The following is a 14,747-nucleotide window of genomic DNA, read 5'->3' on the forward strand; positions in this document are numbered from 1 at the left end:
CAAAAAGTAGCATATATCACTCTCCATCCCTTTAACTATCTCCACTTAAAAAATCACATCAATTCGTCGTTTCGTTTTGCCGTGAAAGACGGACAAAAACAGACACACACACTTTCCCATTTATAATATTAGTATGGATGCATCCAACTGATCCAATTGGGGGTAAAACATTAAAAATAAAAATAAACTTGTATGTTGCGTTTACGTCGTCTCTTTGATATGGTTTTAGCAAATTCAGGCTTCTCATTATGCCCACTCCGTGCCACTCCTTCAAATCAAGAGTGAACAGGCATCTTCTGGGCGAGCTCACTCCATCGTAGGCCACGTCTTTGCCTTTGGCTAGTCTGTGGCCAAGAGTAAGCCCATTTATAAAAAAAAAAAAGATATTGCTTGGGTATTGCCTGGTCCTGATTCTCCAAGCATGTATCTGACCATCCTTTATTTATGTTCATTTGGTTTTCTCATGAAGTTTTAATCTACTGACAGCCGCCGAGAGGAAAAGAAAGTTAAGGTCATTGAAGAAGACGTCACAATAAAGGCTAAGATTTGCGCGGACGATCTGGCCAAGGCTGAGCCGGCTCTGTTAGCGGCCCAAGAAGCCTTAAACACCTTAAATAAGAACAACTTGACTGAGTTGAAGGCCTTTGGTTCTCCTCCTGAAGCCGTGGTTACTGTCACAGCGGCTGTGATGGTATTGTTTGCCAAGAAGGGAAAAATTCCTAAAGATCGGTCATGGAAAGCTTGTAAGGTATAGTATACAGATACATATAACTATAACATACCTACATAAATAGGGCAAGTAATTATAATTGAAGGTACAGCGGGGCAAATCTCGACTGGGGGGCAATTGTAACTAATCCATTTTTTCCATTATTACCTACACTATGATGTTGGATGAGACTAGCTCAGGACCGGGACAAGTGGCGTACTAGAAGAAAGGCCTATGCTCAGCAGTGGGCGATAAAGGGCTGATATGATGATGATGATGATGATGATGATGATGTTGATGTTGGGTTTTACATGTATCCACTGAACACGCCTACCTTATTTAACCGGTGGACACTCTATTTAGCAATGCAAACATTGTAAAACATGGAAAAAATGGATCAGTTACATTTGCCCTCCAGTCGAGATTTGCCCCTCAGTATCTTATTTATTTTACATGAGTATATTGGATTCTAATTGAAAACGATTACGAATTTGATTATAATGTTTTCTGTGGCTCGATCAATATTGACATTATTGATTTTAGGTTATGATGGCAAAAGTAGATCAGTTTTTGTATGATCTTGTCTACTACGACAAGGAAAACATACATCCAGATGTTATTAAGGTATGTTCTGCACTAAATTACTACATATCAGCGTATGTTGGAAAATAATGGGACAAATTGAATGAAAAACTTGTAATTTTCTATGATTTTATTATTATTTTCACCAGGCAGTTTTACCGTACCTCAAGCTACCAGATTTTAGTCCAGAGGTTATCGCATCAAAGTCTGCGGCTGCAGCCGGTCTCTGCTCTTGGGTCATCAACATCTGCAAGTTCTACGATGTGTTCGTCGTTGTAGAACCCAAACGAAAGGCTTTAAATGCTGCAAACGCCGAGTTGCAAGCGGCTAGGGATAAATTATCATTCCTTACTGATCAAATTAAGGTACTTTCAACTTTTTATTACTTTAAAATCAGTTTTTTTCCTGAGAAAGCTTTATCAATTGCTTTATTCTGGTAGGAATTAGAAGAAAAATTAGGAGTTCTAATGAAAGCTTTCCAAGAAGCCGTAAACGAAAAGATGAAATGCCAGGCCGAAGCTGACGCTACCAATTGTACTATTGATTTGGCTAACAGGCTGGTTAATGGTTTGGCTTCTGAGAAAATCAGGTGGGTTACTGATATTTTTTAATAATTTTTTTGCTTATTGAAGTTATTTCTTTGCTTATTTATAGTACAAATGTAAGAATAGAAATTGTAACGCTTCGTCTCCAGATGGTCCGCAACGGTGGTTAATCTCAAGGAGTCTGGTGTAATGTTGCCCGGTGACGTTCTCTTAGTTACCGCCTTTATTTCGTACGTTGGTTGTTTTATGCGTCGCTATAGGCTGCTGCTCATGAATGAAGACTGGGTTCCGAACCTTGGAAAGACTAACGTGAGTCGTTTTATACGTTTTCATCGACAACTCAAGAATCAATTTAATTATATTTCTTTATCGTTTGGAATGTTTGGATGTGTAATTGTGAACGTGATCAGTAAGGGTTTTGTTTCCTATTTTCTTTTGACGTATAATTGACTTGATTTATATTCCGATAGTGTGGTTATCGATAAAGATAAATATAGATACATTTAATTATGTATCTATACATGGTAAAAAAAAATGTTTTGTCCAGCCTAAAATCGAGACAACGCCAGGCCTAGACGCGTTGTCGATGCTGACGGACGACGCGCAGGTGGCCACGTGGAACAACGAAGGGCTGCCCACCGACACTATGAGCACGGAGAACGCCACCATCCTCACCAACTCCGCGCGCTGGCCACTCATGATCGACCCCCAGCTGTAACTGCTTTGGCTTTGTTTAGTATTTTGTTGTAATTCGAGACAACGCCGGGACTAGACGCGTTGTCGTTTCTAACGGACGACGCGCAGGTGGCTATCCTTATCAGCTGTAACTGCTTTAGATTATATGGGACTGAATTCTATTAACGACACTCGATCATTGACTGTGGTGGTTTTGAATTTACTCTTTTTGCTAATGTTTACTTTTACTACGCCACTCTATAAGACCAGTAATAACTCTCCTTCTAAAAAACGTACGCTGCGCAGTATGTAGGTACGTATGCGCACGCTTTGTTTGTTCGCAACACATGTGAGCGGATGAAAAAGATTCATTCTCGTTCATTCGCATCCGCTTACATGTGTTGCGTACAAACAAAGCGCGCATACATACATACTGCGTGGTGTACGCATGTTTGAAGAGTTAATACTGGTCTAATTATACTGTATCAGCAGTTCTCGAAAAGTTTGTACAAAAATTAAGGGAAAAGTTAAATTTGTTTTTATTAATTCCTATTTTGTTACCAAGATTTTGTTGATGAATTGAGATTTTATTAAGTTTTATTTCGTCATTAAGGTTCTCTAGTATCTATATTTTCTTAATTATAACAATTATCCTGTATATATCTTACGAAAGTCGAATTATATTACTAAATGTTGGTAACAAAATAGGATCAATTAAAATTTGATGACGTGGCATTGTACAAAGTTGACGGGAATTGCTGGTATTCGCTTTTCGGTATTCGCTGACTCTTACTTTGTGATAAGAAATGCACACGAAATGAATGTTACTTTGAGAAAGGTTTAATGGGTTAGGTACCAATTTACGTAACCTAAATATTTTTCTGATCTAAGGCAAGGAATAAAATGGATTAAATCGAAGTACGGCGATAGTCTAACAGTGGTACGTCTCACGATGCGAAACTACCTCGATCGTATAGAGAAATCTGTTAGTAACGGAGAAGTTGTCCTTTTGGAGAATATTGGAGAAACAGTCGACGCTGTGCTGGAACCGCTACTGGGCCGCGTTCTCATCAGGAAAGGCAAAGTTTTGAAGGTAATTTACAAATGAAGTCTAGTCTAGTGTGATAGTGTGAATTCTTGTGATAGTTACTCGTGGAATTTTCCACATCGCTGGCAGTTGTGTTGTAAGTAAACTGCTAAAAACGTTTTGTTGTTTACAGATAGGTGACAGGGAAATAGATTATATGCCAAGTTTCCGACTGATAATTCAAACAAAACTGGCCAATCCACATTACCAACCCGAAATGCAGGCTCAGTGCACTCTCATCAATTTCACCGTCACTAAAGATGGGTTAGTACTTATGAGTCTTATGACGGTTTTAAAAATCAAAATATTAAACGTTTATGTTATTAACGAGTTTTAAATAACTATAGACTTGAAGAACAACTCTTAGGCGAAGTAGTGAAAGCTGAAAGACCAGACTTGGAGAGTTTACGTGCTGGTCTTACCAAACAGCAGAATGAGTTCAAGATCACCCTGAAAACCCTCGAAGATGACTTGCTAAAACGGCTGGCGAATGCCGGTGCAGACATTCTTAGCGACTCTGCCTTGGTGATCAATTTGGAGACCACGAAAAAAACTGCCGCTGATATCGAAATAAAAGTAGAGGAGGGTAAAATTACAACTGTGAAGATTGATGACGCCAGAGAGAAATACAGGTTCGATTAAAAATGGTTATATTTACCACGCTCTAGAAATTAAACTATTCACAATAAGGTCAATAAGCTGGATGGATGGAATGAATGCCGTTCCATATCTTCCGAATCAGATGCTTGAGTTACCTTTGTGTGCATACTTTAATTCTCGATAGTGAGATACAGATGTTTTATGTCGTAATGTGAATCATTCTCGACTCCTTCATATTAAAATGATATCTTTGCAGACGAGCAGCCACACGTGCTTCTATATTGTATTTCATTTTGAACGACTTGTGCAAGATCAATCCTATTTATCAGTTCTCTCTGAAAGCGTACAGTGTCGTGTTCAAAGATGCTTTGGCCAAAGCTGAAGTCGCGGATGAACTGGAGCACAGAGTTAGGAACCTCCTCGACAGCATCACCTACTTTGTATTCGTTTATACTAGCAGAGGCCTGTTCGAGAGAGACAAATTAGTCTTTTTGTTCATCATCACTTTACAGGTAGATATTTAAATACTGTCTGAATGGTCTGATATATTTTAATAATAACTTTATTGCTGGGTTGTCTGACCAGACACACGTCAAGATGACTTAGGTGCCCGACTATTTAAAAACCAGTTAGGTACGCACATCACAAGCTTGTTTGTGCTGTTTATAGTGTTTATAGTTGTCAATTTGGGTAAGCATTCTTTCACTTACTTCTATCCCTAGACGAAAGAAGGAAATTGATTACTGTAGACTGTTTGATTATTTGGGTTTAATATTTAGTAGCGATGACTTGAATTACCTACAATACTTTTTTATTTATATAACTTATTTATTGATTTAATAGATTTTGCAAAATGATGGAAAAGTAGATCCACGAGAATTGGATTTTTTGTTGAAGTATGCTGTAGCACCAGAAAATTCTCCATATAGCTGGCTCTCTAATAACAGTTTTGGTGGTATAGTGGCCTTGTCTAAGATGGATGCCTTTGAGAACTTGGATAAGGATATAGAGGGTGCAGCGAAGAGGTATGACCCTAAAACATAACTACTTACCTAAGAAATTGCAACTATGTATTACAATAATGCTGTTAGTATCTAAATATATTTTATTTAGCATATGTCCTGTTTCAACAGATGGCAAAAGTACACGGATGGTGAAGCGCCGGAAAGAGATAAATTGCCCGGAGAATGGAAAAACAAATCGTCGTTACAGCGTCTTTGTATTATGCGAGCCCTGCGGCCCGACCGAATGTCCTATGCGTCAAAGTAAATAATTTCTATAGTTGGCCACCCATGAGTTTAGGAATATCAGGAGCCTAGTTCGAGCTGTCTTCGATCACCTACTTTCGCAGTAGTAGTTAGCATATAGCATTGCATTTCGTTTCATAAGCCCCTCTCTAGATCATTGATCAACCCTTAAGTATTTTTTCAAAAGTATCATTACTATGTGACCGATATAATTATGTCTATGATGACCATTTATTTTAGCGCCTTTTGTGAAGAGAATTTGGGGACAAAGTTCGTTGAAGCGAGAACTCCACCACTAGAAAAATCATTTGAAGAAAGTAATTCAACAACTGCTATGTTCTTCATCTTGTCGCCAGGAGTAGACCCCTTGAAGGTATACCTATTTTGATTGATATATATTGACATCTTCATATTGGCTGTACAATATTCTACTTCAGAATGGCGGGTGTAAAAACTAAAAATACACGTGTCCAAAATATATTGACATCTTCATATTGGCTAATGTCATTGATCTACCGTTGAAGAGTAATATGGGATTGAATAAATAAAAAGACAATATTCTGCTCATAGATATATTTATTCAATCCCATATTACTCTTCAAAATATTTACTTATGATCCAGGATTTAGAAAAACTAGGTCGCAAACTGGGCTTTGCTACTGACAAGAAGAATTTCCACATCGTGTCTCTGGGTCAAGGGCAAGAGGTGGTCGCAGAAGAGGCTTTGGGCGTGGCGTCGGTGGGTGGCCACTGGGTTATTCTGCAGAACATCCACTTGGTGGCCAAATGGTTGGCGACGTTGGAAAAGAAGATGGAAGAATGCTTCGAAAGCCCGTTAGATGCTTATAGGTAAATACAGCATATTTTACACGTATCTGATCTAATTTTCATATTATATCTGCTGTTTGAAGAGGTTGACAGTATGCAATTTATTTGTACCGATTTATGATCCAGATTATTCTTGAGTGCTGAGCCCGCTGCAGATCCTGCGTATCACATAATTCCTCAAGGTATCTTAGAATCTGCTATCAAGATTACCAATGAACCCCCCAGTGGTATGTGGGCCAACTTACATAAGGTAAATCTAGCTGAATACGGTCAATTTATGAACATAGTTTTTCTACTATTATTACATTTTTATAAATTAAGCATCTTGCGTTAAACGATTTTTAGACGATTTTTTAACTCTTTTTTTCTTTCTGCAGTCTTTGGATAACTTCAGTCAAGAAACTCTGGAGATGTGCAGTAAGGAGGCGGAGTTTAAATCCGTGTTATTTGCTTTATGCTATTTCCATGCCGTGGTTGCAGAGCGGCGCAAATTCGGCCCGCAAGGCTGGAACAGGTGTGTTTCTCAAGTGTCACAATTACGTAAGTAGGAGGATGTAGTATTTACTTTAAAGGTACAATTTGGAGGTTCGAAGCTACTTTTCAGTATACATATCCGCAGAGCTTTCAACTATGGTTCTTTATATTATAACGATCTAACCTAAAATGGCGCCCAACGTGGTATGCCATTTTGTAGCGCCTCCTAGCCCAAGGGGTTCGTACTTGAGGCAGTGTTTATTGAAGAGTTATAACAGTCTAATTCTTATTAATATCATGTCCATGTTATATCGATATTTTCTCACTAAACATAGTTCCAAGAACGATCCCCTCGAACTAGCTGCCGCCTACAGCTTGCAATAACTTACACCCGTTTTACAGATCGTATCCATTTAATTTCGGTGATCTCACTATTTGCGTATACGTATTGTACAACTACCTAGAAGCAAATCCTCGTGTTCCGTGGGAGGACTTGCGGTATCTGTTCGGTGAGATTATGTACGGCGGTCACATCACCGATGACTGGGACAGGCGATTGTGTCGCACTTTCTTGCTGGAGTACATGCAACCCGAGCTGGTAAGATCTTCACTAAGATCTTCACTAAGTCTACGCGCAGCCTCTCGCTGTGCAGTAACGAAACACGTATAAAAGAACTTGATGAGCTCTTGTATATCAGCAGAGCAGTTCTGATGTCGTAGAAAAGAATATCAGGATAGGGATAGCTTATTAACCCGAAATTTCCTTTTGAGTTTACGCTATCGAGAGGAGGATTAGTCAAATAGAGTTTGACTACATAATATACATACATACATACTATCACGCCTGTATCCCATGAAGGGGTAAGCAGAGCACATGAAACTACTCAAGTTTCAGTGCCACTCTTGGCAAAAAGGGGTTGAAAGAAATCGAAAATGTGACATTGCAGTGACAGGTTGCCAGCCTCTCGCCTACGCCACAATTTAACACCCCCATATACCACAGTCGCCTGATCTACGACACGCCCCACTACACGTTGCCGACCCATTAGAAACTTGTAACTCCTTTTGAAGTTATTCAATAACGTGCTGTTCGTGGGAAATCTACTTAGGGCAAGGTTTGATTTTGGCGAGCCTTTCTGTTGACTTGGCTTTGTTTTCCTTTCTGTTGACTAACTTTAGTCGTAAACTGTGGTTTTGAAACATTTTTAGGTGGATGGTGAATGCGTTTTGGCCGTTGGTTTTACTTCGCCGCCTAATTCCGACTACGTCGGCTATCATCAGTATATCGACGACTTTTTGCCCGACGAGACTCCTTATCTGTACGGGTTGCACCCTAATGCTGAGATTGGATATTTGACGACAGTGTCAGAAAGACTTTTCAGGGTATTCTTGTTTTCATTTTAAAGTATGCATGCATAATGTTTCTTGACTTTCAAAGAGAAAATAAATGAGCACGAGATTATTACGCTAATACGTAACGTAAACATTTTCCCCAATGATATAGGTCGTGTTTGAACTACAACCACGAGACACTGGCGCACAAGCTGGTGGAGGTGCCACCAAGGAAGAAACGGTTTGTATTAAGTAACCCTTTGATTTAATTAATGCTTGTCCCATACGGTTTCATAGATAAAAACCGATGGGAATGAGGATTCACCCGAATTAAAACGATCTAGAGATGAGAACTTTGCGTTGCTTTACTTGAGCAGGGATTTTTTAAATTTTAATATAAAGAATCCTATTTAATGTAAAGTAGTATAATGAATTCCTCTTTAACAGGTCAAAGCCATAATAGAAGACATCCTAGACAGAGTGCCCGAGCCTTTCAATCTGCAAGAGCTGATGGGTAAAGTGGAAGAGTTGACTCCTTACATTATCGTCGCCTTCCAAGAGTGTGAGCGTATGAACCGGCTCATGGGTGAAATACGAAGGTCTCTCAAAGAGTGCGAGCTCGGACTTAAGGTAGGAATGGAATTTGGTTAAATAGGTACTTGATCATTTTTGTTTATTTATTATGAGAGATAGGTGAAATCTCGGAAAACCAATAAGGTTCCCGATGCCTATACTTAGTTATCCACTAACTCTTCCGCTAACATTTTCGTATATCTTCAAATATGCTTGCAAATATTCTAGATCAACTCATAGGTAGGTAAGATACGTGTACATTCTTGTTTATCTACAGAAGAAACGTTGTACCTGGACATGGGGCTTGCGAAGAATAATATCGAGGGTTAAACATTTATGAGTTTATGACTGTTTAGAAAGTGCTCAGTACCAATCCACAAACTTTCATTTGAAATTCAGGGCGAGCTGACGATCAGCAGCGACATGGAGAAATTGATGGAGGCACTCTTTATAGACCGCGTTCCCGACGCATGGACCAAACTGGCTTACCCCAGTTTACTGGGCCTGGCCTCTTGGTTCGCCGACCTTTGCCTGCGACTTACTGAGCTTGAGAACTGGTCTGGAGATTTCAATGTAAGTATGGCGTTAAACTTATTTAGAACTTGGAACTGAATTTAAACTAAAAATACCTAGTTGAAAATTTAATTTTCGTACATCTGTAGAAAGTTTAACTTTACTTCTACAGTTGCCTCCAGCGGTATGGTTGGCCGGCTTCTTCAATCCACAGTCGTTCCTGACGGCCATCATGCAGCAAACCGCCAGGAAAAACGAGTGGCCGCTCGACAAGATGTGTCTCAACTGTGACGTCACTAAAAAGAGTCGTTCTGACTTCAAGTAAGTGATATAAGGTTTCTCTAACTAGATTATTCGCCTTAGTTGTACCACACTTTTAGACTTGACAGCTGGCTTTGTAACTAAACACCACCCGATTTTCAGCGTACAAAAATTATCTGTTCCTGGATGCATACTAACCCGTTCATAACAAGGCAATAAATAGTTAATTTCTCGAATAGTGCCCCACCCCGTGAAGGCGCAAACATCCACGGTCTGTACATGGAAGGCGCGCGCTGGGACACGGCCAGCGGTGGTATCGTGGAGTCGCGCATGATGGAACTGTTCCCGATAGTCCCCGTCATCTACATCAAGGCCGTGACACAAGATAAGCAAGATACTCGTAACGTGTACGAGTGCCCTGTCTATAAGATCCGGTGAGTGTGATGTGGTACTTAACCCCATTAAATAGGGAATGGGGTTGTCGAAAGGTAGACATGCTAGTTGCGATACAGCTAGCCGTTCCGTGAAGTCGCGCATTCAATGACTCCGTCATTCACATCAAGACGTTGCTGCGAACTGCGATGTTTACGAGTCCTGTCAGTAGGTATAAGATCCTATATTCTCCGTGCAAAATTCTTGAGGTTAAGATTTGGCTCTAGAAACGCTGATAAAACTAGATACCCGCGAGATTTCCTAAACCAGAGGTTAAAACTCCACTGACTAGCGCCGCGGCGCGCACAATGACGAACTATGCTCCCAAGATGAAAATGACTGGCAAGTGGCGAGCGGAAGAAAAAAACGCAGGCCGAAGCGCAAAATAATGGTTGGTGTCGGAAGCGAGGATGATGAGTTAAAGTCTGTCGAGCGAATTAAATACCTCCAGGCTTGGTCATTTCAACCTAATACTACAGAGAATAATGTCAAAAACTTTTTAAACAAAATTACAAACAGTCCAGACTTTTACGTCGAGAAACGCAATATAAAGTCGACGAGACACGCATCATTTATTATTGGTATACCCGAACACTTATTTGATCGCTTCAACTCGCCGACGGTATGGCCGCCGCGCGTCCGCATATCGCAGTGGTTTCTCGTGCGTCCCCGCAACGGGCGGGGCGCGCAGAATGATGGACTATCGCACTCATCGCCTCCCGCTCCCGCCCCTGTTATCAGCACCGGAGCGCGCTAAGGGACAAGGGACGGAACCACTATGACGTCAGCGTGTGCGCCGATAATAGCAACCGGTCCACCGCCGAATGGGACAGATGGGCGAAATGCTGACCAGACCGATGTTGCGAAGCGGAATGCACGTAAACAACTACGCGTCATACAACAAAACGTTCAATGCCTTCGTAATAAGACCTATACTATTGAATGTTTACTTCAATCTGACTTAAAATGTGATATATTTTTAATGACGGAACATTGGCTAGAATCAAATGAAATTGAAATATTGAACATTACCAACTATAATATAGTTTCCCATTTCTGCCGCCAATCACGTAGGCACGGCGGAGTTTGTATTTACGTAAAAAATAGTTTAAATGTATTAGCAAGAGATGATCTATGTAAGTTTTCTATTGAGATGCATATTGAAATATCCGCTATTCAAGTTATTGAAATTAATCTAATTGTAATATGTATTTATCGGTCTAATACTGAGGGCGATTCTACTATATTCTTCAATCAATTAGAATTATTGCTTAGCTCAATTATAAATGAAAATGCCCATATTTTGATAATGGGTGATGTGAATATCGATTTACTACTAACATCCAAGCAGAAGCGTGAACTACTGGGCCTTTTGGACTTATTTAACCTTAAATCGCATGTCAACTTTCCTACAAGAGTTCAGGGAACGTCTAAAACGTGTTTAGATCACGGCTACGCTGATCTCATGAGGGATCAATTAAAATCATACCCCATCGATCGTGCGGTCAGTGATCATTTTGCAGTGTGTGTTGAAATAAATATTCCTGATAACAATCATCGCCCTAGCTACTGCTTACAGCGGCCACTGACTCAAAACAAACTACTATTTTTTTTGGACTTAATCAGCCATATTGACTGGCTAAACTTAGCGAATGGGAATGTCAATTTCGATAGCGTTATGACGGCCGTTGCAAACAAGTTTAATTATTACTTTCCACTAAAAAAAGTCGCAATTGCGCATAAAGAGAAATCATGGTGCGATAATAGAACTAATGAAAGTAAAAACTTTGTTCAACTTTTGGCAATGCTGCGGAGATTTTACCCAGAAAACACAGAGCTAAATAATTTATTCCTGTCTAGTAAATGCAAACATGACGGTTTGTTAAAAAAGGTAAAAAGAGAATACTTAAACCGCTCGATGGCTAATGCATCAAACTCTTCCAGGTCCCTTTGGCGCATGATTAAATCTCAAACAAACAAGGGGCCGCGAGGGGACGACACGCTGGCCGTGCTGCGGCACGCAGTTTGCGGACCTACTGGTTCGAACATCCAACTCGCCGAATCACTCAATGCGTATTATCTGTCAGTCGTGCGTGATACACCTCAGAGACCTAATATTCCTAATGCAATGAGTTACCTGCGTATGAATGTTCCGTGTGTGGCGAGAACGATGTTCCTCACGCCGTTTACAGTTGGGGAACTCATGGCAATAATAAAACAGATAAAGCCTAAGGCGACTAAAGATATATATGGCCTACCGACGCATATATTACGTGGCCTCCCAGCAAATCTTCTGCATGCTTTGTGCTTTTTATTTAACCAGTCCGCGTGTAACGGAAACTATCCATTCACTCTAAAGAAAATTAAGGTAACACCGGTTTATAAAGGAAAGGGTTCTAAGAAAGAACAAAAATGTTATAGACCCATATCCATTGTCCCGGCTGTGTCAAAAATGTTCGAGATGGGATTGTGCAATCGATTGAATAAATTCTTAACCATGAATAACTCACTATGTAAACAGCAGCACGCTTACCAAACCGGTAAATCTACGATCGGTGCCACTCGACTTTTGTTAAGTACTGTAATAGGCCATCTAGAAAATAAGAAGCGTGTAGCTGCTGTTTTCTTTGATCTATCGCGTGCGTTCGATCTTGTCGACCACAATCTCATCGAGAACAAATTAGAGCATTACGGCGTCCGTGGGATTGCTCAGAAGATCATCATGTCGTTCTTGAGTGACAGGGAGCAAGCCACGGATGTAAATAACGAACGATCGAGCCTTAACCCGATAGGTGATAGATCTGTGCCCCAAGGATCAAATATAGGAAATAATATATTTCTTATCCTAATGAACGATCTTCCCTTCGACTCGCCTATTGTAGACTTTGTAATGTACGCCGACGACATCTGTGCCATCGTGAATGCAGAAAGTAGGGACATACTGCTAAGAAATGTCCAGATTGTCATTCAACGCCTTTCGGATTGGTTCACTGTAAACGGAATGGTTCTAAACCTTGAAAAAACAAGCTCCATAGAATTCAACTTGAAACAAGGCGCGGATGCCGCGAACTCCTCGAATTCGGTACTTGTGCAAGATACTACCATCACTTTTGTTGCACATGCGCGGTTCTTAGGTTTTACTCTGGATTCTGGTCTGAGGTGGCATGAACATATCGACAAGATATGCACAAAACTGAATTCGGCCTATTACATAATATCTCGGCTTATGCCTATCCTGTCTAAGGAGAACCTAATGATAGCCTATCATGCATACTGTCATTCTGTGTTGTCGTATGGTTTGGATTTGTGGGGCTTGGCTGCTGACAGGGACAGGCCATTCCTAATACAAAAGAAAATTATTAGAAAAATGGCGCGAGCCGCCCCTGATGCGCCGGCTCGTCAGTTATTTATTGACCTCCGTATCCTTACTTTACCCTGTATGCTGATTTTGGAGGTAGGCAAATATGTGAGGCATAATCTAAGTATGTTTCCAAGAAAAAATTGGACCAGCAATCGCTTCCGTGACCAGAGGCAATACGATTTAGAATTGCCAATACATAGACTTAAAAAAACCGCCCTTTCCTTACATGTATTGGGACCTAAACTTTATAATAAGATCCCAGTATGTATTAAAGCTGCACGCACCAACTTAGGGTTTGTTCTAAAACTAAAATCCCATTTAATCCAAAAGGCCTATTATTCAGTAGCTGAATTCTTGGATGAATAGAACAATAGAACACAAAAATTGTTTCAATGTTTTAATTGAGATCAAATGCTAATTTAGTCATTGCTATATTTATTATGACACCCATCATTTTTGACATTTTGTATTATTCCTTTGTAAATAATATACCTATGTACCTAATTGTAAGACTGACGATGTATAATTAATACAAATAAATGAATATGAATATGAATATGAATAGACTAGTAAATTTGTATTACAGGACTAGCCATTTATCAAAAGTTTGCAAAACTCAGTGAGTTAGATGTTAAGACCGGAATGGCCTGTGTAAGGTAAATAAGGTACCTAGAGAATAAAATAAAAATAGTGCGTCCGTTCGCGCGGAAGAAGTGAAACTTCGTAATGTGGAAATGAAAATTAAAAAAACATTCAGTCGAATTGAGAACCTCCTTCTTTTTTTGAAGTCGGTTAAAAATAGGAAGGGGTATTTAAAAATTCGGCGTTAAACGTTTAAAAACGCTGTCAGTTGGAAGTCGCATTTAGAAGTTTCACTTCAAAAAGAAACACCGAAAACTTAGTTATTTATTGATTCGTTTTGACGTTCATCGCTGTCCTTGTTACTGTCGGTATTGCCTATTTTTGCATGAAATAAGTCTGCCTACACGGGTATTGGGATCTCCCCTGACACTCATCAGGTATGACGCTTTGACGCTAGTTTGTTGTCTCATGATGATGTCATTTTTCTAGAATGCGAGGGCCTACATTCGTGTGGACTTTCAACTTGAAGACCAAAGACAAACCTACACGCTGGACTCTAGCCGGTGTTGCCCTACTGCTCGGCGTATAGGCTGTAGTGAAAACTCCACATAAAAAGTATGTTTTTATTCGTTTATTATTTTATATCGTTATTTTATTTTATGGTCTAGTAGCGTAGCGTACAAGTATTAAAGCTTCTTGACTTTTCATAGTGGTTCCACTAGTTAATTTCGCTAATTACTTACATTATTTAACTCAGACGAACAATCATGGTTTAAGAGTCGTGACGCCACGGCGCTGGACCTTCTTAGGTGTAATTGTTATGTACATATTGTTGTTTAATTATGTGATTCTTATTTAATCGAGCTACTTAAATAAAGTCGTATTTGTAACTTTTTTGTATCATTTCGTAAATAATGAATATTATACTTAATTAACACAGTTTGTG

General features: G+C 39.8%; 1 protein-coding gene across 1 annotated transcript in view; it reads left to right on the forward strand.

Annotated features, from left to right (window-relative positions):
• Window positions 1-14,685, forward strand: part of LOC125232316 (dynein beta chain, ciliary-like) — a 66,558-nt gene extending 51,873 nt beyond the window's left edge. Inside the window, 24 exon segments of the mRNA XM_048137942.1 lie at window positions 487-748; window positions 1,253-1,333; window positions 1,441-1,656; window positions 1,732-1,880; window positions 1,986-2,145; window positions 2,384-2,550; window positions 3,403-3,604; window positions 3,732-3,862; window positions 3,946-4,230; window positions 4,455-4,710; window positions 5,042-5,223; window positions 5,332-5,463; window positions 5,686-5,818; window positions 6,068-6,294; window positions 6,400-6,523; window positions 6,651-6,787; window positions 7,150-7,345; window positions 7,957-8,130; window positions 8,252-8,320; window positions 8,527-8,709; window positions 9,052-9,225; window positions 9,338-9,486; window positions 9,666-9,860; window positions 14,291-14,685. Of these exon segments, the coding sequence (XP_047993899.1) occupies window positions 487-748; window positions 1,253-1,333; window positions 1,441-1,656; window positions 1,732-1,880; window positions 1,986-2,145; window positions 2,384-2,550; window positions 3,403-3,604; window positions 3,732-3,862; window positions 3,946-4,230; window positions 4,455-4,710; window positions 5,042-5,223; window positions 5,332-5,463; window positions 5,686-5,818; window positions 6,068-6,294; window positions 6,400-6,523; window positions 6,651-6,787; window positions 7,150-7,345; window positions 7,957-8,130; window positions 8,252-8,320; window positions 8,527-8,709; window positions 9,052-9,225; window positions 9,338-9,486; window positions 9,666-9,860; window positions 14,291-14,390 (4,084 nt within the window). The 3' untranslated portion in view covers window positions 14,391-14,685.
• Window positions 14,686-14,747: the final 62 nt, after the last annotated feature.

This window comes from Leguminivora glycinivorella, chromosome 13, assembly GCF_023078275.1.
Source record: "Leguminivora glycinivorella isolate SPB_JAAS2020 chromosome 13, LegGlyc_1.1, whole genome shotgun sequence".
Classification (NCBI taxonomy): Eukaryota; Metazoa; Arthropoda; class Insecta; order Lepidoptera; family Tortricidae; genus Leguminivora; species Leguminivora glycinivorella.